Source organism: Geotrypetes seraphini, chromosome 8 (genome assembly GCF_902459505.1).
Source record: "Geotrypetes seraphini chromosome 8, aGeoSer1.1, whole genome shotgun sequence".
Classification (NCBI taxonomy): domain Eukaryota; kingdom Metazoa; phylum Chordata; class Amphibia; order Gymnophiona; family Dermophiidae; genus Geotrypetes; species Geotrypetes seraphini.
Window position 1 is genome coordinate 158,841,709 of NC_047091.1, and position 26,827 is coordinate 158,868,535.

Sequence of the window (26,827 nt, forward strand, 5' to 3'; positions counted from 1 at the left end):
TTTACCAACAAATATGTATATTTGATGTGTAAGATACAGCTGACTGTGAATTTACTATCTGTTGACATTCCCTGATAGTTTTGTTGCTTGTTTATTTACATGTTTATAAACCTTAATAAAAAGATTGAACTTAAAAAAAAGAAAGATATAAACAGAATGGAATCAGTCCAGAAGAAGGCTACTAAAATGGTATGTGGTCATAAGGCGTATGGGGACAGACTTAAAGATCTCAATCTGTATACTTTGGAGGAAAGGCAGGAGAGGGGAGATATGATAGAGACATTTAAATACTTACATAATGTAAATGCACATGAGTCGAGTCTCATTTGAAAGGAAGCTCTGGAATGAGAGGGCATAGGATGAAGTTAAAAGGTGATAGGCTCAGGAATAATGTAAGGAAATACTTTTTTTACAGAAAGGGTGGTAGATGCATGGAACAGTCTCCCAGTAGAGGTGGTGGAGACAGAGACTGTGTCTGAATTCAAGAAAGTGTGGGACAGGCACATTGGATCTCTTAGAGATAGTGGATGCTGCAGAGGGGCAGACTGGATGGGCCATTTGGCCTTTATCTGCTATCATGTTTCTATGTTGCGTTGGCTTTGTAATGCTAGAGCAGTTATGCTTGTACAGGACAATGTAATCTGTTTTGTTTAAATATTGCACCTGAAACTTTATCATGTTTTGCTTTTCAAAAATAAGTTATGCAGAGGATTTTTTTTTTTTTTGGGGGGGGGGGTGAAAGATCAGTCTTAAGGAATATGAAAAGATTATTTTTTTGTAGTGAATCGGATCCATTGGTACTGCAGGAATACACATGATGGCAGACAGACAGAGAACTGGAGTCTGGCTTCCTTCATTTTATCTAGTCCCTGTGTAAATGCCTTTTGGAATTTAATTTGGCCCCAAATTAACAAATTACTAGAAAATCATGTAGGACTTTCATATGATACCATACTATTTGGCACTGCAATGAGAACTCAGAGTCCGATTTCAGCAAATAATAACAAGCTGCTATTAATATTAACAGGAGTAGCCATGCAACAAATAACTCAAAATTGGAAGGATTATACCAAATTAAATTATACATTCTGGTGGAACTCTGTTTGTCATATATACAAAATGGAAAAAGTATTAGCGCTACAACAAGGGAATCTTCACAATTTTAAGAAAATTTGGGAACCATTGACTAAGTATTCTACTTGTTCAGTTTTCTTAGCACATTGGCAGTAGGTATATAGGGAGGGGGTGGGATATATATAATTTTTTGGAAATAAGAAATGTGAAAATAGGGAGGGTTTTATCATTTATGATATGATCTATTGATTGTAGTTTCAACTGTCATGTAACTATTAATTATATTATGTGTGATTCAATTGTTGTAAGAATAAAAAATTAATAAATAAAATATTAAAAAAAAAAAAAATATCTAGTCCTTGAGGAATCTTGATAAAATCACTTTCCTTTTCAATAACATCTTTAGTTATACTATCTTCTTTCCAGAGTCTGACAAGCCATAGAGGCCCATATTCTCAAAGAGTTCTGAAGGTTAGTCGCTTTCGGTGACTTAACTTAAGGGTTTTAATTGGTTCTAAAAGGCATGATAATTGGTCACGCTATTAAATACCAATTAAAACCTAATCAAAACAAAAAATTAGGTGATGCTAGGCAGCCTTCTGGACCGGTACCTAGTGACGACGTTGAAGCCCGGATATAGGTGGGTTAAGGGGCGGTGCTGGGTTTCGGTGTCACTAGGCGGCACCAGCCATGATTCATGAAGGATCCTAGGTGCTGGAAATGTAGACCTGTACTCTGACCTACATTTCTAGTGCCTAGGGTCCTTGGGAGCTGTGATTCTGGAAGCAATGACTCAGTGATTGACACGCTGCAGGCGCCCTCCATAGCAGGTGCAATTTACAGAATCGGGGCCAAAGCGCATCATTCATTTTAGATATAGATGTTGGAAGTATATTTGCTTGCAGATCATATTCTGTTTCTGGTATAAGACCATTTTTTTTAAAAAAAGGTAAATGATAGATATATAAGGTAATATTTTTCTTTCAGGTGAGCTACCTCATTCTATATTCGGATGCAGGAGAAATAACAAATGCTTGTGTTTCTTTCGTCCTTGGACCAATCAATACAACCACAGTTCAAATAGAGCAAAAATTCCAAATTCATTTCATTCAGGTAATGTATGAAGATATTATTGTGCCATGGGCATATGGCAAGCTCAATAAATCACTGAGGGGAAAGCAAACATTTAATCATGGTTTGTCCCTCTGCATTTCAATGTTTTGCAATCGTGTATGAGCTTATACTGAAAAACTTTAAGTTTTGAAGTGAGGGGGTAAGAGATGCTGGAAAGGGTAATAGTTGGTCCCTGGTTTTAGAGCCCATAATACAGTGTTCTGGAATGAGCCTGGCATATGGCTCACAGCCTCTGGATCAGACTAGGAACAATGTGAGATGGGCCTATTAAAATAAGGGAAACAGTGATCCAGCACTGGTTCTGATTGAACTGGAAGAGAAATGGGAAACCATTGAGCCATATACAGTATCTATCTAGCTCAATAGTTTCCTCTTTCTCTTCCAGTTCAATCAGAACCAGTGCTGTTATCCCTTATTTTAATAGGAAAGTGCCTGAACTTTTCAAAACTGCTTCTGTATATACAGAAGCAGTTTTGAAAAGTTCAGACACTTTCCAGAACATAAGCAACTCTGGATTTAATGTCACTAATTGCAAAGATTCAGAATCTACAATTGCAGAATAAATATGCAGTACTGTTAGTTTGACCTGTTGGCGGCATTTGATGTGGTTCATCATGATATTTTGATTCGTATGTTGGCTGACATAGGTCTGAATCATGTGATTTTGGATTGGTTTAACAAATTTCTCTCGCAATGTTCTTATGAGGTATGCTTAAAGGGTGAGGTTTAATCTTCTTGGACACCCAAATGTGGGGTACCACAAAGTTTCCCTCTTTCACCCATATTGTTTAACATTTATATGACCTCATTAAAAAACCTTTTGTCTCTTGTCTGTAGAGACTATATATATTTATGCGGATGATATCTTCATCCTATTGGACGTTAACCTTGATCTTTGCGACCTGGCTACAGGCATAGATAGTTTCATTTCTAAGCTTCAGAGGTGGGCTAATTCCATCCAAATGAAATTAAGTGCTTCAAAAACCAAATTACTTTGGATTGGACCTAGATTAGAAATTCTTCCTGCTATTGTTCTACTGAAGTCAGGTATTTAATTACAACTTGATTTCTCCTCCAGAGTTTTGGGCATTATATTGGACTCATCCCTTACTTTTAACGATCAGATAAATTCCTTGGCAAAGAAATGTTTTTTTTCAGTTTGCGTATGCTGAGGAAAGTTAGATCATTATTCTATTAGGACACTATACATTATTGGTACAGTATACTATTTTTGCTCAGCTGGACTATTGTAATTCTGTATATTTGGGTATTAAACAGGGCAACCTAGATCAATTGCAGCTAATACAGAATACATCGGGCAAACTTATCTTTGGAAAGAGAGAGAAAGTATGACCATGTATCCCCATTATTGAGAAAGCTTCATTGGCTCCCAATTTGTTATAGGATACAGTTTAAGTGTGCATGTGTCGTTTTTAAATTCCTTTATGGAATATTTGATCCTTCAATCCCTTTATGCTGGAATGCTATCGGATCCTGTCATTCAAGCATTACAACAATTTATAAATTATCATTTTCATCTTCTAGAGGACTTAAATGTGCTGGGAAACTCAGCAAAACTTTGTCATTTAAATTGGTGGAAATTTGGAATAAACAGCCAGACTCTTTTAAGACTGTTAGGTCAGTTACAGCAATTTCGGAAAGATCTAAAACTTGGTTGTTTACGCAATAGCTATTCAGACCAGTTCCTTTAAAGATTTAAATATCTACCTAATCCTAACAATAGTATTCTCTCCATTTATTTATTAATTAACTGTAAACCAAATCGAGTTCCTTTGGGAAATAATTCGGTATATAAATTGAAGATTAGATTAGATTTAACCTAATACCATTTTTACTTTGGGCCATGCCTTCTGGACCTGCCCTATTATCCAGCGCTTCTGGAGGCGTATAATCTCTTACATGTCCGGGTTGATTGGGGAGCCCTGCACAGTACCCCAGCCCACTTTCTCTTGGATTTGCCAGAGGCTTTTGGCCATTTGCCGGGGAAAATGAGTAAACTGGCCAGGAAGTGTATTCTTAAACACTGGACGGTCCCTGACCCTCCGGCGTTTTGGCATTGGCAGAACCAGTTGCATCAGTTGGCCATCTGGGAGGCATGAGATGCAGGAGGGGCCAGAAAGCGAAAGATGTTGTTCTTAAATATTTGGGAACCATATCTGCAAGCCTTGCATCCAAAGGGCCGCAGTGCGGTCTTGAGATGGATGCCTGGATGGTTGGGCTGGGAGAGTACTGGCGAGTATTGGTGGGGAGTACATTTGGGGGGGAAGGGGGATTGGGGAGGGAGTGAGGGATATGGGAAGGTTCTGGGATTTAGATACGGACAGGGTAAAGGGGATTCAGTGGGGGGAGGGGGTGGTGCGGCATTTTTGGGGCTCATAAGAGTCCAGGGCCTCGGAGTGCCTTTCTGCTCTCTTTACCCTCGCTCGCCCTCAGTAGAGTGAGCTGGTGGGGGGGGAGTTTGGTTGATGTTCCTTTTTTTTTTGTCCATGTTTGTTATACTATTATATATGATGCATATTTGTTTGTATTGTGCACCTTGGGAGTGCCTTGGCATTGTTTTTGTTGTTTGCATCAATAAAAATTGTTTGAACCTATCCTAATACCATTTTTCAGTAACTTTATTTTATGATGTTTTCCAAATTTCTGTGTCTTTGCTGAGTTACCAACTTCCATCACCATAAAATGTTGGTTTGTAAATTGTGGTTTGTAATACATGTCTCCCTTTTTTTTTTTTTTTTTTTTTTAAATAGCAAAACAGAACTCCCATCGCTGTAAGTGGAAATCCTGGTTATGTGGTTGGACTCCCTCTAGTGGCTGGATTTCAATCATTTGCATATCCTCCCCTTGATTAGAACAGCTCATATGTGACTTCAGTACCTGCCAACTGGAAAGTGTTCAGCATTTTTCAATTTATAATGTGTTATTTATTTTCTATACAAGTATTCAAAAGACAGGTTCCTGAAACTTCTGGAGAGAAATGTAATGTTTTAGTTTTCTGCTAACATTTTATGTAACTGATTTTAAGGGCTTTTAAAATTATTATATTGCCATTGATTTCAAAGGTCAGGAAATCCTGAGCAATATCAGAATGAAATTCTGAATATTTCTATTCTGCCAGCTAAAAGTATTTGCTCATAAAGGTTCAAATCTTCAGCTGATCGGTACACCGATGGTGGTCAGTGTCTGATCAGTCGTGTTATACCCTGAGGCAGCAGATTTGTGAAACGCTGGCCATCGTCGGTGTACCGATCAGCTGAAGATAAGTTGAATTAATTTTCTTCTCTTTTTGTGTCTTCTACAGCACAGCACAGAGTCTTTTCAATTTTGATGAAGGTTTTTTGCCAATGAGGTGACTGCTCAACCACCTTTAAGAAACCACTTTTTGTGGAGGTGGGAGGGCCCTTGTCTGAGGCTTTTTCCTTCTATTTCAACTTATTGCAGAGCCTGTGCTGTTCTGGCATCATACAATTTGACATCACACATCAATTTAAGTGAAAGTGTTACTATTTATTGGGCTATTTCATTTACATTTTGGAGGTGGGGGGTGGAAGAGGGTTAGTGACCACTGGGGGAGTAAGGGGGCAATATCTTCATGCTTTCAGTAGTTATCTGGTCAGTTTGACCACTTTGTTTGCCACTTATTCGTTATTGAAACAGGTCTATCCTCAAATGTCTGTGTTTTGTCCTGGATGTTTTTTGCAATGTTCCATTAATGCAGAAAAATGTCCAAATCATGTCTGCCCTAATTTGCCCCAACACACTCCCTTGAGATGTAGACACGCTTCAGACATGCATAGAAAACCATCTAAAAATGGGTTTTGAAAATGGCAATTTGGATGTTTTAGCAAACAAAATGTCCAAATGCCACTTTATGCCATCTTTTGAAAATGAGCCCTGTAGTGTCTTTAGTATTGCCAATAGTGCTTGTCTGAAGGCTCCCTACTGTTTTAGTTCTCTTCCTCTGTATTTGTTCCAAGTCAGTTGATACTGACGTCTATCAGGCAGTGGTATGTTGAGCCTTCATTGGCAGTTAAGGATTTCCCCCGTTCTTACTGCAACACCTGCCTAAATAAGAAATAGTAATAACAGGCTGGGGCTCTCATGGAAGACTGACATGCACATTTGAAATCTGGCCATTAGGTGCCACCATTAAGCAATGGTTGGGACTTCTGTCCCCTGAAGACAATGGCCTCTACACTTTCCCCAACCCCCAACTCATCTGAACAGCTGAAAGCAGACTTGGTAATAAACTCTGATCTCCTGTATGGTAGTATAGAGCACCCTTGCTCTAATATTTTTAATTTATATCTCTATTTAGATATATTTCCTCTACAAAATATTCAGCAAATTTGGTAATACTAAATGGTGACGGGATAATCGCACGCCAGACACCAACGTGCCGACAATCCAGCGCTGACAATTCGGCGTAAGAAAGAAGCACGCCGCAGGAAAACTTATTTTTAAAGAGCTCCGACGGGGGTGTTGGGGGGAACCCCCCCACACACTTTACTGCATAGTGTTTGCGCTGCCGTTGGGACAGGGGTGGGGGGTGCAACCCTCCCTATTATAGATAAAACGGAACTACCCCAAAAAAATCAGAAAAAGTTCCGTTTTCTCTATAATGGAGAGTTCCAACCCCCAAATCTCCCCCCCAACAGCAGCATGAACACTATGCAGTAAAGTGGAGGGGGTTTTCCCCCCAAACACCCCCCATCGGAGCTCTTTAAAAATAAGTTTTCCCGCGGCACGCTTCTTTCTTGCGCTGAATTCTCAGCGCTGGATTGTCGGTGTGCTGGTGTCTCGCGCGCCACTGACTATGAACCATATTAAATATAAATTATTCAGTTAACTGAAACCATGTAGTACTGTCCAGTTGCTGCCTTAAAACCCAACCCATTGCCCTGTGATTAATTTGGGTTTAGAATTAACTTTTACATTTGTCATACTGATTTCCTTAACTTGATATCTGCACATCAGGTATTATTCGGAGTACTAACAGATATGGGCAGTTTACTATCCTGAAGAGCTATTCCAACCAGGACTGTTTGGTGATAGAAGGAAACAGGACACCTGTGATTTTTGGGTATAACATGGTGTCTGGCTGTAAATTACAGTAAGAGCAGTCTTTACACTATGAATACCTTGATATTGTATCGTTCTTTGATTGCCTCATCTCATTTGTATCTGTTCTGTAGGTAGGATTGTACTTTATTTTTCTTCTCTCCAAATCTTGTTATTACTGTTCTTATAGGTAAAGTCCATGCATTTGTCTTTCTTAGGACAAAGTGTGTAGTAAAAAAATGTGCATCAGGTTTCAAACAAAGTGTGTGGATGCTTTTCCTTTTGAACCTTGACCTGCCTCTTAAGTGGCTAGATTTTTGTAAAGTGCTTGTACAATCTACATGTATATTGTGGGCAGAGTTAGAAAATAGGACACCATTTTCTATACCATTCTCCCAGGGGAGCTCAGAACAGTTTACATGAATTTATTCAGTTACTCTAAGGAGAAATTAAGTGACTTTCCAGGGTCACAAGGAGCAGCGTGAGTTTAAACCCTCAACCTCAGGGTGCTGAGGCTGTATCTTTAACCACTGCTTGGAACAGAGGTAACAGAAAGGATATGACAGAAGTTTATAAAATTATGAGCAAGTGTGAATAGTTAAATAGTTAATGTCAAAACAATAAAAACAAAGGACTCTCCATGAAACAAGCTGAATGAAAAACCACAGAATTTTTCTTTCACACAACACTGTTATGCTGTGGAATCTGATTGAGGTGACTAAGGGAGTATTTTACTAAATATTAACACATTATCCTCCATGCGGTCCATTTTATTCCTATGAGCCCTGCTGCAGATAACCTGCTATCTTTAGTAAAAGACCCTTAAGACAGCAGGATTCAAAATGCTTTTAGCTATATTGGGTAGTTTTTGGATAGCCAGTTTTCCTCACCTTCATGGCTGTGAAATGTCTCTAATGACAAAAGTAAATATTCACAAGCTGAATATCTAAAAATTGTATAGCCACCAAAAAATATTCATACAATATACCAAGACCAAAGACTATGTAAGGCCAGTTTCCACACTAATACAGAGAAAAAAACCTTAGGAGCAAACCAGGGAAACTTCTATGACAAGTATAAAGTTGCATTTTACATGTTCTGCACTTTAAGAAAAGAGTTGTAATTGGGTTAACATAATTGCTGTGAGCTGAATGATGCTAACAGTTCTTAGTACATGAATCATAAACTGTGCGAGTGTCCAAAAGTTGCCACACACAAGCTGTGTTGCTGTTATGTGGTACAGCACAGAAAGGCAGTCAGTCCCCTTTGGGAAAGCGCTCCCTCACTGCCTTCTACCAGGCTAGCTGGAGGAGATGAATGACTGTTATTTTTAACTACAGTCATGTGGACAGTTGCAATTCTTATGGAACATTGCAGCTGAAGAAAAGGGAAATGTGTTATCCTATATTGAAGTAGAATTCACTTTTTAAAAGCAAATTAATTTTTTCAGTAGGATTGTAAATATTGACATGACCAGCAAAGAATAAAATTCAGGTTCTAGCACAATTTCATTTATCTAGTCTGATTCCTCCCCCTTTCCCAGGAACAGCTGTAACAAATTCAATGCACAGAAATTAAAATTGAGTCCTCAGCATTCCATATCTCTGTTGCTGTGTCTCAGGGTTAAGAGTCTGGAATGATTTCTGTTTGTACAATCTCCACACTAAAGAACATAAGAATAGCCTTACTAGATCAGACCAATGGTCCATCAAGCCCAGTAGCCCGTTCTCACGGTGGCCAATCCAGGTCCTTAGTACCTGGCCAAAACCCAAGGAGTAGCAACATTCCATGCTACCGATCCAGGGCAAGCACTGGCTTCCTCCATGTCTTTCTCAATAACAGACTATGGACTTTTCCTCCAGGAAATTGTCCAAACCTTTCTTAAAGCCAGCTACACTATCTGCTTTTACCACAACTTTTGGCAATGCGTTCCAGAGCTTAACTAATTTCTGAGTGAAAAAATATTTCCCTATAACTTCAAGTGTCCCCTAGTCTTCGTAATTTTTGATGGAGTGAAAAATCCACTTATACCCATTCTACTCCACTCAGGATTTTGTAGACTTCAATCATATCTCCCCTCAGCTGTCTCTTTTCCAAGCTGAAGAGCCCTAACCTTTATTGTCTTTCCTCATAAGAGAAGAGTTCCATCCCCTTTATCATCTTGGTCGCTCTTCTTTGAACCTTTTCTAGCGCTGCTATATCTTTCTTGAGCTAAGGAGACCAGAATTGAACATAATACTCTAGGTGAGGTTGCACCATGGAGCGATACAGGGGCATTATAACATTCTTAGTCTTGATAACCATCCCTTTTTTTAAAAAAATCATTCCTAGCATCCTATTTGCTTGTTTGGCCGCCACCGCACATTGGATGGAAGGTTTCATTGTATTGTCTACGACAAAACCTTCGATGACACCCAGATCCTTTTCATTGATGGAATTTTAAAACATTTATGTAATACAGAGCTTATTTTAACAGTTGCTTTTACTTTTTTTTCTTACAGATATTCTCTAAATTCAACTTGTTTTGTGGTAGCTGAAGCAATTAAGAACGTGCTGATGGGACAAAATTTTCCAGAATATGTAGCATCATTTGGAAATTCAAAGCCCCAGATTGTATTAGATTGGGTACCCATAACTCTCTTGAACACCACCACAGGAAAGGTAACAGCAGTTTTCTTTTCATCCTCCTAGCTTTGGGGGGGGGGGTCTTTTACTAACAATTAGTGCATGTTATCTGCAGCAGGGCCCATAAGAATAAAATGTGGGAGATTACATGTAGTAACTTTTTATAGTAAAAGATCCCCTTATTTAGGTCCAGGCCTGGGCTCTGGTTCTATGCACAATGCTCTAGAAATATTTTACTCTATTAAGATTCTCCTTCCATTTTACTTTATTGCAGAAAAAGCCTTTCATATGTGTTCAAAGGGAAAGGAGGACAAATCATTATCACAACCTTTCCAATTTTCAAAAATTTCTGTAAGAAAAAGCAGTTGAACAGGGGGTCTAGGGAAGTCCAGCTGCTAAGAAATTTCCATTCTACTTAATTTATAATTTTACATATTTCTTTGTTTTACTCTATATCGATTTAAATTTCTGTTGTATGGCTGTTTTCTTTAAGGATACTTGCCAGATTCCTTTGTCTTTGGACATAGAAGTGAAATGGATTAAGTATGGATCTCTAGTAAACCCTCAAGCTAAGATCATAAATGTCACAGCCCAAATAACTTATAAACCTTTACAAGTAAGTAGCTTCTCTTCATCAAATAGGAACAGTGGATGCAAGTTGTGCCCTTAGTTGTAGCTCTAAACCAGTTATAGGTATAAAGTCATGACATAAGAATTTCAAGCCTTGGCTGCCCGTTGGTTGGGATGCAAATGCAATGTTTCTGTGGTGAATAGGATCATAGGTATAGGCAGCTTCCTGAGGCTAAGCTTCTTACTCAAAGAAGATAGCATTTTTGCCCAGCTGTAAAGTCCTTCTCTCTCATCTACTGAATCTTCTTTACTCATCTCAATAAGCAGGAGTGCTCACCAGGTAGAGAAGAAAAATACAGCCTCTTCCTTTGAATTAACATGTTGAACTGTCCTGGTCAGAGATGAACAATCATGTACAAATTTTGTTGACCATCATGGCCCCATCTCCTAGTGGGCTAACATGACAACTGTAAATCAGTTCTCTTTTTCCAATGTAAAGCAGTGGAAGACTGATTTCAAACCATTTCAGTCCATGTGTAGCCTTCCTGAGTTGGTACATCATATCTCTACTTTAGAAATATTTAAGCTCTCCCTAAAACATTACCTTTTTGCTGTTGCCTTTGTCTTAAAACCTGGCTCTTTTGGATATGTTTACCATACTATATTTTCTCAAACCCTTATCTGTTTTAGCTTTGCAACGGGCTCTCATGTCTATATGTACAGTGCTATGTACATAGTGGTAATGCTAGAGCAATGTGCAGTTAGTGAGAGGCTTTATCTATCGCAGTAGGCTGACTCAGTTCGTTTAACAACCTAAATAAGGATGTGCAGGCCCAAAATTAGGGTTAGCATATGGCTCCAGAAAAAGGATGGATTGAGACATCCGAGTTTTACTTCTTTGCTTTCAATGGAAGTAAAACCCAGATGTTTTTCAAACCGTCCTCCTTTTTCTGGAGCCATATGGTAACCCTACCCAAAAATATCATTATCCCAGGACAAGCAGGCAGCATATTCTTGACTGATGGGTGACGGCACCGACGGAGCCCCGGTACGGACAATTTTAGAGTGATTGCACTCTAAGAACTTTGAAAGTTCTAGTAGGCCGCACCGCGCACGCGCGAGTGCCTTCCCGCCCGACAGAGGCGCGCAGTCCCCAGTTTCTTAGTTTCCGCGGAGCTAAGAAGACGCGTGTTCCAACTACTGTTGGAAAATTTTTTCAAATTTTTCTCGCCTTCCCGCTCGCGCGTTATTTTCTTGTCGTGATTTATTCACCTTATCGTTTCTTTCTTTTATTTAAAAAAAAAAGTCAATTTTTTTTTACTTTTTTCCGGTCAGCCCCGGCGGGGCCTGTTGGCACCATCGAAGCCTCGGGCTTCGATTTTGCTATGGCCGTTTTTCCCTTCATGCCCCCTTCACCGGGTTTTAAGAAGTGTCAGCGGTGTGCACGTCCTATTTCCCTTTCCGACCCGCACAAGTGGTGCCTTCAGTGTCTGGGTCCGGACCATAGGGCAGAAACGTGCACCCACTGCAGTTCTCTCCAAAAGAGAACTCTAAAGAATCGCCAAATTCAACAGCGAATTCTTTTCGGTGCCGCCATGGAAGTTCCCCCGGCATCGACACCGTCATCTTCCTCCAAATCGGCACCGGTGACTTCGACACCGCAAGATCCATCCTCGGTGTCGCACCCTGTAGGTAAGCCGGCTAAGAAGCCATCCCCTACTGTCCTTAGCCCGCCAGTCGAACAAGCAGTGAGCCAAGTCCTGCAGACTGCGCGCCGGCTTCGCAAACGCTCCGCTCCTATTGAAGTCACTGCCTCTTCATCGACTTCGCCTGAGCGTCGAGCTGCACCGCAGGTACCAAGCAAGAAAAAAGCGGTACCAGTGCCATCGGGACCGTCTCTGGATGAGAGAATAGCATCCATCCTTAAGGTCCAGCTTAAGGAGCAGTTACAACACTTGCTCCCGGCTCTGCTGACTCCGAGCCTTCCAGTGTCGGTACCTACTGAGCATTCGGTGCCGATCGTCGAACAGCCTGTTTTGTCGGCATCGACGTCAGCACCACAAAAATCTGTTTCTATGCCTGTTCTCTCGGCGGAACCAAAGTCTCTTCGACACACTGCTTACTCGACTTTGGAGCCAGTGCCGTTCTCTGACACCCGTACTGCTGTACAGTCACCCGGTACGGTGTCCATGAGGTCGGGTAAATCGGTACGCAAAACCAAGCATACCGAACCTTCTACCCCACTTTCTCAGGGCCGTCTGTCATCGGTACGGGACCCTGATTTGTGGGATGATTCTGATGACCCCCTTGGTACCGAGGCAGATTATTCCTCGGAGGAGGATGTTACATCGGTGCAGGATCCTGCTGGTAAGCCAGAGCACTCGTCCTTCACCAAGTTTCTTAAGGAGATGTCGGACACCCTTTCCATCCCTCTAGAGTCTGACTCTAAAAAATCCAAAGCATTTCTTGATGCTTTGGATTTTGACCAGCCTCCGAAATAATTTTTAAAGTTACCCCTCCATGACATCTTGAGGGAAACTTTTTACAAAAATTTAGAAACTCCTCTCACCGTTCCAGGAGCCCCTAGGAAGCTGGAATCGCTTTACAAGGTGATTCCTATTCCAGGGTTTGACAAACCCCAGCTGCCCCATGAATCTCTGCTGGTGGAGTCCACCCTCAAAAAATCGGCAGGCTCTAGTGTATATGCCTCTGTCCCTCCTGGCAGAGAGGGCAAGGCCATGGATAAATTTGGTAAAAGACTTTACCAAAATGCAATGCTGGCCAACCGTTCAGGTAATTATGCGTTTCACTTCTCTTTTTACCTGAAACATTTGATTCAGCAAGTCTCTTCTTTTCAAAAGTATCTTCCTGACTGTAAGCTTCCTGCATTCCAACAATGCACTTCCAGTCTTCTACAACTCAGGAAGTTCATGGTCCGGTCCATCTATGATACTTTTGAACTCACATTCCGAGCCACGGCTATGTCTGTAGCGATGAGACGATTGGCATGGCTCCGAGTCTCCGACCTTGATGTGAACCACCAGGACCGCCTTGCCAATGCTCCCTGCCTGGGTGATGAGCTCTTTGGAGAATCTATGGATACCACCACTCAAAAGCTCTCTGCCCATGAGACGAGGTGGGATACTTTGCTGAAAAATAAAAAGAAGCCTCCTCCTCCTCGTCCATTTAGATAGCAGCCATCATATCAGAGGCGGTTTTCTGCTCGGCCAGTTCAGCCTCAACCTCCACAACCTCGGAGGCAGTGGCAACAGCACCAACAAGCACGTCAGCAACAACCGCCTACCATAAAGCCTGTCACTCAGACTAAGCCGACTCAGCCCTTTTGACTCCCTTCTCCTGGGCATTGCCAGTCTCCCTCCCTCCTGTCCTCTTCCACAGCCCATAGGAGGTCGATTAACCATTTTTTCACTCTCGATGGGAGGTAATCACCACCGACCAGTGGGTGCTCTCGATCATAGCCCATGCCTACTCCCTCAATTTTCAGACTCCCCCGCCGTTAGGCCTGCCAAAAGAGTCTGCTTCCAACAAGTCTCAGTCCCTCCTTCTCGCTCAAGAGGTTCAATCCCTCCTTCTTCTCAATGCCATCGAAGAAGTTCCTCAAGATCAGTGAGGTCAGGGTTTTTACTCCCGGTACTTTCTAGTTCCCAAAAAGACCGGAGACCTCAGACCCATCTTAGATCTCAGAGATCTCAACAAATGTTTGGTCAAGGAGAAGTTCAAAATGCTCTCTCTTGCCACCCTCTACCCTCTTCTTGCTCAGGGCGACTGGCTATGCTCCCTTGATCTCAAAGAGGCTTACACACATATTCCTATCCATCTGACGTCCAGGCAATATCTGCGCTTTCTCATCAATCAACATCATTATCAGTACAAAGTGCTACCCTTCGGCCTGGCCTCCTCTCCCAGGGTATTCACCAAATGTCTGATTGTGGTAGCGGCCTATCTCCGCTCTCACAACTTTCAAGTCTTCCCTTATCTGGACGACTGGTTGATCAAAGCTCATTCCCCTCAGGCGGTTCTGCTTGCCACCAATCAGACCATTCACTTCCTTCAACTATTAGGGTTCGAAATCAATCTACCCAAGTCTCACCTCATTCTGACCCAGCGACTTCAATTTATTGGAGCCGTTCTGGACACTGTTCTGATGAGGGCGTTTCTTCCATCCAACCGCCTTCACGCCATCCTCCATCTCTGTCAGCAGGTGTTTCAACAGATTACCATTTCTGCGAATCACATGATGGTGCTATTGGGGCACATGGCTTCGACAGTACATGTCACACCCTTCGCACGTCTCCACCTGCGTACTCCTCAATGGACCTTAGCGAACCAATGGTTCCAAGCGACGGATCCTTGTTCACAACACATATCTGTGACCTCGTCTCTTCGACAGTCGCTTCTTTGGTGGTTGACATCTTCAAATCTATCCAGAGGTCTGCTGTTCCATCTACCTCCTCATCAACTAATCATCACCACAGATTCCTCCCCCTACGCCTGGGGAGCTCACTTGAACGAATTCCAAACTCAGGGATTTTGGACTGCCCAGGAAAAGAAACACCACATCAATTTCCTGGAACTCCGAGCGATGTTCTATGCCTTCAAGGCGTTTCAACATCTTCTCTTTCCTCAAGTACTACTCATTTGCACAGACAATCAAGTTGCAATGTACTACATCAACAAACAGGGAGGAACGGGCTCTCGCCTGTTGTGTCAGGAAGCCCAACGGATTTGGTCTTGGGCGACAGCTCGTCACTTATTCCTGAAGGCTGTCTACATTCAAGGGGAACAGAATTCCTTAGCGGACAATCTCAGCAGAATTCTCCAACCTCACGAATGGACTCTCGATCCCTCGACTCTTCAGTTCATTTTCGCTTAATGGGGCACTCCTCAAGTGGACCTTTTTGCAGCTCCCCACAACCATCAGCTGCCCCTGTTTTGCTCCAGACTCTACTCTCCTCACCGTCTGGCGTCCGATGCATTTCTCCTGGATTGGACCAGTCTCTTCCTATATGCTTTTCCCCCTCTACCGCTCATGCTGCGAACACTGTTCAAGCTCAAGAGGGAACAAGCCACCATGATTCTCATCGCTCCACGGTGGCCCAGGCAACATTGGTTCTCCCTTCTACTTCAACTCAGTTCCAGGGAACCCATACCTCTTCCACTGTTTCCTTCTCTGCTTTCTCAGCATCAGCAGACCCTACTGCATCCCAACTTACAGTCTCTGCACCTGACAGCTTGGTATCTCTCGGGCTGACTTCGGCTCACTCACTTCTTTCTCAGCCTGTCCGCTCTATCATTGATGCTTCCAGAAAACCGGCCACGCTCCAATGTTATCAACAGAAGTGGTCTCGGTTTTCTTCCTGGTGCCTCTTACATCACCATGATCCCATGTCTCTAGCAGTGGGACTGGTGTTGGACTATCTTCTTTCCTTGTCTGACTCTGGTCTTAAATCTACTTCTATCAGAGTTCACCTTAGTGCCATTGCTGCCTTTCATGAGCCAATTCATGGAAAACCCCTCTCGGCTCATCCTTTGGTTTCTCGGTTCATGAGGGGCCTTTTCAATGTGAAACCACCTCTCAAGCCTCCTCCTGTGGTCTGGGATCTCAATGTGGTTCTGTCCGCTTTAATGAAGCCTCCTTTTGAACCTTTGGCCACAGCGCATTTCAAATTTCTTACCTGGAAAGTGGTCTTCCTTATAGCTCTCACTTCTGCCAGGAGGGTCAGTGAACTGCATGCACTAGTGGCCGATCCACCTTTCACTGTTTTTCACCATGATAAGGTGGTTCTCCGTACACACCCCAAATTTCTTCCTAAGGTTGTGTCTGACTTTCATCTTAACCAGTCCATAGTCCTGCCTGTATTTTTTCCAAAGCCTCATTCTCATCCAGGTGAACAGGCTTTGCATACCTTGGACTGTAAACGTGCTCTGGCTTACTATCTTGAACGTAGTAAGCCCCACAGATCATCTCCTCAACTATTTTTGTCCTTTGATCCTAACAAGTTGGGTCATCCTTTATCTAAACGCACTCTCTCCAATTGGCTTGCTGCTTGCGTTTCTTTCTGTTATGCTCAGTCGGGCCTGACACTGGAAGGTTCTGGCACGGGCCACAAAGTTAGAGCTATGGCAGCGTCTGTAGCTTTCCTCCGATCTACTTCCATTGAGGAAATCTGCAAGGCTGCTACTTGGTCCTCAGTTCACACTTTTACATCACATTATTGTCTGGATGCATTCTCCAGACGGGATGGACACTTCGGCCAATCTGTTTTACAAAATTTATTTTCCTAATGGCCAACCTTCCCTCCATCCCTCTTTTTGTTAGCTTGGAGGTCACCTATCAGTCAAGAATATGCTGCCTGCTTGTCCTGGGATAAAGCACAGTTACTTACCGTAACAGGTGTTATCCAGAGACAGCAGGCAGATATTCTTGCGTCCCTCCCACCTCCCCGGGTTGGCTTCTTAGCTGGCTTATCCTAACTGGGGACCGCGCGCCTCTGTCGGGCGGGAAGGCACCCGCGCGTGCGCGGTGCGGCCTACTAGAACTTTCAAAGTTCTTAGAGTGCAATCACTCTAAAATTGTCCGTACCGGGGCTCTGTCGGTGCCGTCACCCATCAGTCAAGAATATCTGCCTGCTGTCCCTGGATAACACCTGTTACGGTAAGTAACTGTGCTTTTTGTATACAGGTTTAAAAAATTATTTGGGGGTGTGCACATGTGTGTGTGTGTGTGTGTGTACTATTAGGGGCATTTCCAAAAAAGATAAGACATCCATAAGACAGCATAAACCAGCACTTGGACATCTTACTACATCCAAATCTTAAGGGGGCATGTTAAAGGTGTGTTTTGGGTGAGTTTAGGACTTAGATGCTTGTCGGGCATAATCAAACCTTTAACAAAAGGTCCTGGGCTTTTTTTTAGGTGTTTGGAGATAGACCTGGTTTAAAAGTGTCTAAATGTTAAAAAGATGACCCAAACTAACCAGATGACCACAGGAGGGATTAAGGCATGACCCCCCCTTACTCCCCCAGTGGTCACTGACCCCCTCCCCCTCTTGCTGATTTGAGAATGGACATTTTCTCTATTGGATTTAAAGAACATAAGAATAGCCTTACTGGGTCAGACCAATGGTTCATCAAGCCCAGTGGCCAATCCAGATCCTTAGTACCTGTCCAAAACCCAAGGAATAGCAACATTCCATCTACCGATCCAGGGCAAGCAGTAGCTTCCCCCATGTCTGTCTCCATAACAGACTATGGACTTTTCCTCCAGGAACTTGTCAATACCTTTCTTAAAACCAGCTATGCTATCTGCTATTACCACAACCTCTGGCAATGCGTTCCAGAGCTTAACTATTTTCTGAGTGGAAAAAAAAAAATTCCTCCTAGTGGTTTTAAAAGTATTTCCCTGTTAACTTCATCAAGTGTTCCCTAGTCTTTGTAATTTTTGAAGGACTGAAAAATCAATCCATTTGTACCCGTTCTACTCCACTCAGGATTTTGTAGACTTCAGTCATATCTCCCCTCAGCCATCTCTTTTCCAAGCTGAAGAGCCCTAACCTTTTAAGTCTTTCCTCGTACGAGAGGCGTTCCATCCTCTTTACCATCTTGGTCGCTCTTCTTTGAACCTTTTCTAGCACCACTATATCTTTCTTGAGATAAGGAGATCAGAAATGAATGCAATAATCTAGATGAGGTCACACCATGGAGCAATACAGGAGCATTATACCATTCTTAGTCTTGTTAATCATCCCTTTTTTTAAGAATTCCTAGCATCTTGTTTGCTTTTTTTGGCTGCCGCCACACATTGGGCAGAAGGTTTCATCTACGATGACACCCAGATCCTTCTTAGACATCCTAACGAAAATGCCCCTCCACCTATCTATACAGTATGTATGTGATGAGACGGGAGAAAATTAATTTTTTTCCTCCTTTCAGTTAAAACTAGTGTGGAAGATTTTCCAATGACTGCACATCCCTAGTTATACTTTTCCTTTTGCAATGAGAGATTCATTAAAAAAAAAAAAAAAAAAAAAAAAAAGCTTTAACTGATTTAGTTAGATTCAAAAATAATTTTACTATTTTAATAGTTCTGGACTGGAGAGACAATGACAAAGTAGTTGTATGTTCATACTGAATCAGCTGCAGCTATGTTTAGTTTAGTGATGGGCAGGATGGATGATCAGCATCATGTGTGTATGTGTTTTTTCCCCTCCTACACAGGCTGGAACTGCACAGACTGTCCAGGTCCTAAGCTCAGTTACTTTTATTGATGGATCTGCACCTGCCCAGCCAGGTTACAAAGCTCAACCCACCATTGATGCCAAACTTCCCTTTGATTTTTTTTATCCTTTTGTTTAAAACAAAATCATGATGACTTGTTACATATGTCCTGTTCTTGCTTAATTGTGTAAATATTTGGATTTTCAATGTTTCATGATTGTAATTGATTAATTACTGCACTGATTTACAAGCAGCTGTGTGTTGCTATGGGATCAGTTCCTCTTCCTTAGTAACTCACCCACATGCAAATAATTTACTATTTTTGGGTTTGGTATTTTATTAGAGTGAACATGCAAGTAAAGCAAGATTTAATGATATAGAGCAGCCCCTTGCTAAGAAGTATTCACTTTTGTGGCAGAGGAGCGTTTTATTTTCTTTAATATTATGTACAAGAGAAAAAAAAAATCACATTTCCATCTAAAGGACATTATTTTTAACTTCAGTCCCAACCTACCAACCAGAAGAATGGTAATTATTTCCCTAGGAGCATCTGTAGCCATACATTTCATGTTCAGAAGTTTCTGCAGCTGTAAAAGCAGTGAATTTGAACTTAAAGAGCCAGTTCTTTATCAAATATAGTTCTAGGCAATGACTTCATGTCTAGGCCTACAAAGCCTTGAGGGGTAGAGGGACTGAATTGATCAAGCAATAGCCATACTTCACTGTTCTGGTGCTATATTGGTCAGGGCAGGTTCCCAGCAGTCTATCTCTGGAGTGGAGGCATAAATTACTCAGAGGAGCAGGTTGCCAACCAGGAAAATTACATTAGAGATTTCTATTCCGCCATTACCTTGTGGTTCAAGGCGGATTACAAAAGATTTATAAATGGGGGTTACAATGGAAGAGCAAATGTCATTTCTAGAGTTGTAAAGAGTAGATCATTTGTCATTTCTAGAGTTGTTAAGAATAGGTGAAGTTAGGACTGTTTCAGGAATTTCTTGAAGAGTATAGTTTTTATTTCTTTTCTGAAAATCTTGTAGTCTGGGGTGGTTATCAGTAGGTTGGAGATTTGGTTATCTAGTTTTGCGGCAAATCCCACTGCTGCTGTCTGATCTTGGGTAAGTCACGTAACCCTAATGTGCCTGAATGTAAATTGCCTTGAGTTATATCTACAACCCTTTATTTCCCTCCCCCCCCCTCTGGTTTTGGCTTTAATCAAAATAAGGGTCAGTTGTGTCATATAAGTGGGTTTTCTTGATTCTGACAAGGTTATTTTAATGCTAAGTTTTGGTTTCAGAGAAGGCTGTGATTCAAAATAGCTGCTGCCATTTTATTATTCAGGAAAGTTTAGAACAATGCGATAGTACACCAAGGGCTATTTATCTCTATTCTCTCTTATCCCAGGACAAGCAGGCATGATATTCTCACATGTGGGTGACGTCATCTACGGAGCCCCGATGCGGAAGCATTTTCAAGCAAACTTGATTGAAGATTCAAGTTTGCTCTGCTGCTCCACGCATGCGTGCCTTCCTGCTCCACTAGGGGGTGCATCCCCTCGTGGTCTCCAGTTCAAAATTTTCCGCGAGCCTAGAAGCCGTGTTTTTCAGGCTCTGCCCCAACTGCCTTCTAGCACCGCGATTTTTTCTTGTTTTTTCACGATTAAGTCGCTGTGCGCGAATTCCTTACCTTTTTACTTGATTCCTGCTTCGTTTTCAACGACCCGGAGGCTTCCGGGTCCCCGTGGCCGCGTGGCTAATCGAGCCGCGGCTACTTTCGATTTAATGTCCCGGCCTTTGACCGGCTTTAAAAAGTGCACCCGGTGCGAGCGGCTCCTTTCTCTCACAGATCCGCATCACCGGTGCATCCTCTGTCTGGGGGCGACTCATCCAATCGACTCCTGCCCCCAGTGCGCTATTTTCCAAAACCGGGCCCTCCGCCGAAGAAAAGCCCGCATGGCGGATCTCTTCACCCCGGACCAACCCTCCACCTCGGCCTCGAGGTCGGCCCCGGCCTTGACCTCGGCCCCGGATACCTCGGCATCGCCTCGAGACTCGAACCCGAAGTCCTCGGGACAACAGAAAACCTCGGCTCCGGGTAAGTCCCCTCTTCCCTCTTCAGGTTCTGTAACAGCGAAGAAGCCAGCCTCGGGGACAACGGCGACACATGGCGGAAGCCCCATGCTTACAGCCCCGTCTAAGCCCTCCAAGCCTTCGGGCCGTGCCTCCACCACACGGGAATACTCTGATACGAGGTTGCCCCCGGTGGAGCGCACCGAGGCAGTGGACATGCCTTCGATGCTGTCCGTGCCCGTCTTCCAGGACCTACTCCGAGCGATGATCACGTCGGAGCTGTCCGCTGCAATGGCCCAGTTTCAATCGGCCTCGACCTCGAATGTGCCAGACCAGCCTGGGCCTCACACCGAACAACCTCGAGGAAAGGTGCGCAATCCTCGCCGCATCCCATCCTCCTCGGACTCCTCGCCGAGACGCCCGAGACGTTCCCCCTCCGCGGACCGCCGAGGGGCAAAACGTCGGGCTAGAACGACAGAAACCTCGAACTGCCGCACCTCCAAGAAGGCCCGAGGTTCACCAACCCTACGAGGCCGTTCTCCCACACCTCGTACAGGACCACTAAGGGTGGCTGAGTTATCACTCTCCAACCCACGCATCCTCCGAACTCCCCCTCGGATGTATTCTCCGAGGGAGTCCGGATCGAGGTCACCAATCCGACATCGATCGGTACCCCTAACCCCGGCATCGTCTCCGAGGGGCTCCTCGAGACGCCGAAGATCGACAACCCCGGAACACTCTCACAGTGCTTCCCCAACCTCGGAGCATGGATCAGAGCATGAACCTCGATACTCGAGGGAAGCCTCCTTATCCTTCTCCACCCGACGAAGGTCTCGTTCCCCGACCCCGCACGGGGCCCCGGGGACATCTCGCCCATCCTTCACTCGCTTTGTCCAAGACATGGGCCACGCATTGGACTTAGACCTCCAGTCCGACTCCAGATACTCGAAGGAGTACCTGGCGGAGCTGGATATGCCATCACTGCCCAGAGAGTCCCTTCGCTTACCACCTAACCCGGTAATCCAACAGGCCTTCTTCAGGAACCTGGAGACCCCCTACATGGTCACAGCCGTACCCTCCAAAATGGAGGCCAAGTACCGCACAGTACCTTACCCGGGATTCGAACAACCACAGCTCTCCCACCAATCGCTGCTAGTGGAATCCTCCTTGAAAAAGGCTCACCCGTCCCGGGTCTCAGCAGCGGTCCCCCCAGGCCGAGAAGGCCGAACCCTGGACAAGTTTGGCAGGAGACTATACCAAAACGCAATGATGGCCTCTAGGGTGCAAAGCTACACTTTCACCTTCACATCATACCTCAAACACATCATTGGACTATTGAGAGCCTTTGAGACTGACCTACCGGCCTCCCGGCAGGGAACGTTCGGCCTGCTTTTAGAGTCCCTCTCCAACCTGCGCCTTCATCTATTCCACGCGGCCTACGATGGCTTCGAACTCTCCTCCAGAGAAGCAGCCTTCGCTATCGCCATGCGCCGACTAGCTTGGCTGCGCCTGGTCGACATGGACCCCAACTTACAGGACCGGTTGGCTAACCTCCCCTGCGTGGGAAAGGAATTGTTCGATGACACTATCGAGGCGGCGACAAAACGCCTCTCCGAACATGAACGCTCGTTTGCCTCCCTTGTCCGGCAAAAGCCCAAACCGCCAGCGCCCAGGCCATACAGGGCCCCTCCGCGCCGCTACCCACAAAAGTCCACCCCTACTTTCTCGCGGCCCCCACCCAGACGTCCGCAAGCCCATCACAGGGCCATGCCCAAGTCTCAACCGCCCGCGACCACCAAACCATCCCCGTCCTTTTGACGGGACACGCGGAAGGGGGCGGGCCCCCTCCGCCATAGGCCCAGGCCGCCTTCCCATCGGAGGTCGACTCAAAGCCTTTTACCCTCGCTGGGAACAACTCACGTCGGACGCATGGGTCCTTGGCGTGATCTCATCAGGGTACTCTCTCAACTTTCGGGCCATTCCCCCGGACAATCCCCCAAGGAATTGCCCTCCCAACCGGACTCAGCTACCTCTACTCCTCTCCGAAGCTCGAGACCTGCTTCGCCTGAGAGCAGTGGAGAAGGTCCCCCCCGACCAACGGGGGAAGGGCTTCTACTCCCGTTACTTCCTCGTACCGAAAAAAACGGGAGACCTACGCCCAATACTAGACTTGAGACGCCTCAACAAATTCCTGGTACGGGAAAAGTTTCGGATGCTCTCACTACCAACACTCTACCCCCTGATCGACGAGGGCGACTGGCTCTGCTCCCTCGATCTCAAGGAGGCGTACACACATGTCCCAGTGCACCCCGCTCACCGCAAGTTTTTGCGTTTCCAAGTAGGGGACTGGCACCTACAATACCGAGTCCTCCCCTTCGGACTAGCATCATCACCTCGGGTCTTCACCAAGTGCCTCGTGGTGGTAGCAGCAACCTTACGTTCCCAGGGCCTCCAGGTATTCCCCTACCTGGACGACTGGCTAATCAAAGCCCCGTCCAAGGAAGGGGTTATCTCAGCGACCCAACAGACTATTACCTACCTACAAAGTCTGGGGTTCGAAATAAACTTCCCAAAATCTCAACTACGCCCCTCGCAGTCCCTACAGTTCATCGGGGCCACGCTGGACACGGTTCGCCTCCGTTCCTTCCTCCCCCCTCCGCGCCTGGAGGCGTTAGTAAGTCTGAGCCGAAGGATCTCTCGGCTCACCTCAGTATCAGCTCGACAGATGATGACCCTTCTGGGCCACATGGCCTCCACCGTCCATGTCACATCCTTCGCCCGCCTCCATCTGAGAATCCCTCAATGGACCCTGGCGTCTCAATGGCGTCAAGACCGGGACCCGATCGACCACTCTTTGACAGTGACTCCTTCATTGCAACGATCGCTCCGCTGGTGGGCCGACTCTTCAAATCTTTCCAAAGGTTTGCTCTTCCTCACCCCACCCCACAGCAAGGTACTCACCACGGACTCGTCGGAGTACGCTTGGGGAGCCCATCTGGACGGCCTACGCACCCAAGGAATGTGGTCAGCACAAGACCGTTGCTGCCACATCAACGTGCTAGAACTTCGGGCCATCTACCTCGCAGCTGTAGCCTTCCAACATCTGCTCCGCGACCGAGTGGTTCTCATCCGAACCGACAACCAAGTAGCGATGTACTACGTAAACAAACAAGGGGGCACAGGGTCTTGGCCCCTCTGTCGGGAAGCCCTGCGCCTCTGGAAATGGGCAATCTCCAACAACACCTTCCTTCGGGCGGTGTACATACAAGGAGAACAAAACTGCCTGGCGGACAGACTCAGCCGCCTCCTCCAGCCACACGAGTGGTCACTACACACTCAGGCCCTACGAGGAGTGTTCGAACGGTGGGGGACGCCTCAAATAGACCTGTTCGCGTCCCCTCACAATCACAAGCTGCCTCTCTTCTGCTCCCGGATATACTCCCCGGACCGACTCGAGGCCGACGCCTTCCTCCTCGACTGGGAGGGAAGGTTCCTGTACGCGTTCCCGCCGTTTCCTCTGATACTGCGGACCCTTGTCCACCTGAAAACAGTACAAGCCACCCTGATCCTGATTGCCCCTCGCTGGCCACGCCAGCCGTGGTTTTCCCTTCTACTTCAACTCAGTGTCAGAGATCCACTGCCTCTGCCTCTGTTTCCCTCTCTACTGTCACAGGGTCAGGGTTCACTGTTACATCCCAATCTTCAATCTCTTCATCTGAATGCTTGGTTTCTCTCCCCCTGACTGCTCTCCCCGTGTCTCAATCAGTCAAGGAGATACTGGAGGCCTCCAGAAAAACCTCGACGAGAACCTGCTACTCCCAAAAGTGGACCAGATTCTCAACCTGGTGCTCCTCCCACAGCCAGGACCCGGTGTCGGTCCCCGTCCCCCTGGTCCTTGACTATCTACTTCAACTATCTCATTCCGGCCTAAAGACCAACTCCATTCGAGTACACCTCAGTGCGATTGCGGCCTTTCATCAGCCCCTGGAAGGGAAAGCCCTCTCGCTCCATCCCTTAGTCACTCGCTTCATGAAGGGTCTGCTGAACGTCCACCCCCCTCTCAAACCTCCCCCGGTGGTTTGGGACCTTAACGTGGTTCTGGCTCAACTAATGAAACCTCCATTTGAGCCCCTAGACAAATGCCATCCAAAATTCCTCACTTGGAAGGTAATTTTCCTACTCACGCTCACGTCCGCACGGCGGGTTAGTGAGCTGCAAGCGCTGGTAGCGGACCCACCCTTCACGGTATTCCATCACGACAAGGTGGTACTCCGCACCCATCCAAAGTTCCTACCTAAAGTAGTGTCTGATTTCCATCTCAATCAGTCCATTGTCTTACCTGTGTTTTTCCCCAAGCCCCACTCTCACCCCGGAGAAGTGGCGCTCCACACTCTTGACTGCAAAAGAGCGTTGGCCTTTTACCTCCAACGCACTCAGCCACACCGGAAAGTCCCACAACTGTTTTTGTCCTTCGACCCAAACCGGTTAGGCCACCCAGTTTCCAAACGCACCTTGTCCAACTGGTTGGCCGATTGCATCTCCGTTTGCTACGCTCAGGCTGGTCTCGCGCTGCATGGTCGAGTAACGGGACACAAAGTCCGAGCGATGGCAGCCTCCGTAGCCTTCCTCAGGTCCACACCTATTGAGGAAATCTGCAAGGCTGCCATGTGGTCTTCGGTTCATACCTTCACCTCCCACTACTGTCTGGACTCCCTGTCCAGAAGCGATGGCCGGTTCGGCCAATCGGTGTTGCGAAATCTATTTGCTTAAATTGCCAACTTCCCTCCATCCCTCCTCAGTAAGCTTGGAGGTCACCCACATGTGAGAATATCATGCCTGCTTGTCCTGGGATAAAGCACAGTTACTTACCGTAACAGGTGTTATCCAGGGACAGCAGGCATATATTCTCACAACCCGCCCACCTCCCCGAGGTTGGCTTCTTGGCTAGTTAAGCGAACTGGAGACCACGAGGGGATGCACCCCCTAGTGGAGCAGGAAGGCACGCATGCGTGGAGCAGCAGAGCAAACTTGAATCTTCAATCAAGTTTGCTTGAAAATGCTTCCGCATCGGGGCTCCGTAGATGACGTCACCCACATGTGAGAATATATGCCTGCTGTCCCTGGATAACACCTGTTACGGTAAGTAACTGTGCTTTCCTGCCAACCCCTTCTCCGTTTGTTTTTCAAATAGAAAGATACACAGCCTAAGTTAAAATTAGTAACTAAAATGTTTCCTTTGCCTGTTGTCAGATTCAAACCAACGCTTAACTTAAATATCAGGTTGAGGAGAGGATCTTTGTCGTCTTAGACTAAAAGCCCTATCCACATGCTAATGCTATATAAACACTAATACACTGTAATACATGAAAGTGATCAGGGCTGTTTCATTCTTTGTATTTTTTTCTGCAGGCCCCACTCAGTGAGTCTACTCTTTAGCTGAGTAGTTAGAGGAAATAGCACAAATTCTAGATATAGATCCAGTCTTAACCTACTCCAAAAGCTGTTTTTAACTTTCCAAAGCATTTCTGGTTAACAAACCTGCATAACCTTACTCACGTTATAGAGGGGGAGAGCCTAGTAGTTAAAAGCACTTGGCTTTAAATCCATCTAATCTTCCATTGCCTCAGCTACAAACATAGACTATAAGCCCTATGGGGACAGGAAAATGCAAGTGGCTTTAGGCTGCTCCTGAAAAAAACATGAACCAAAGCTACATTGATAGTGTCTTAACTTTTCTCATATTGCTATAGAGGCTCATTATTCCATGATATCGCTAGCAAATAACATGAACAGACATGTGATTTCAAGCATGAGGAGAGAAATGTATGCAGTTCAGTTCTTAAACAATGCTGAAATGAATACCGAAGAATTTAGAATTATGGCTCTTTGGCAATAACGTTCTTAAAAGTATTTGACTTGTTGGTCAGTGAATTATATTTTATGTAATATCTTTTTATTAAACAATGCAATAAACATTACAGAAAGAAAAATACATCTCTTGCATCTTCATTTGTAGAACATAAAACAATTTAAAG

General features: G+C 45.0%; 1 protein-coding gene across 2 annotated transcripts in view; it reads left to right on the plus strand.

The window, feature by feature from the left end:
• Positions 1-19,237, plus strand: part of TCTN1 (tectonic family member 1) — an 83,911-nt gene extending 64,674 nt beyond the window's left edge. Inside the window, exons 9-14 of one of the 2 annotated variants that reach the window (XM_033956330.1) lie at positions 2,062-2,187; positions 4,980-5,062; positions 7,202-7,342; positions 9,792-9,951; positions 10,409-10,531; positions 18,724-19,237. In XM_033956330.1, coding sequence (XP_033812221.1) covers positions 2,062-2,187; positions 4,980-5,062; positions 7,202-7,342; positions 9,792-9,951; positions 10,409-10,531; positions 18,724-18,861 — 771 coding nt within the window. In that variant the 3' untranslated portion in view covers positions 18,862-19,237. The remainder of the gene's footprint in view (positions 1-2,061; positions 2,188-4,979; positions 5,063-7,201; positions 7,343-9,791; positions 9,952-10,408; positions 10,532-18,723) is intronic. The other variant, XM_033956331.1, reaches the window with a different exon arrangement.
• Positions 19,238-26,827: the final 7,590 nt, after the last annotated feature.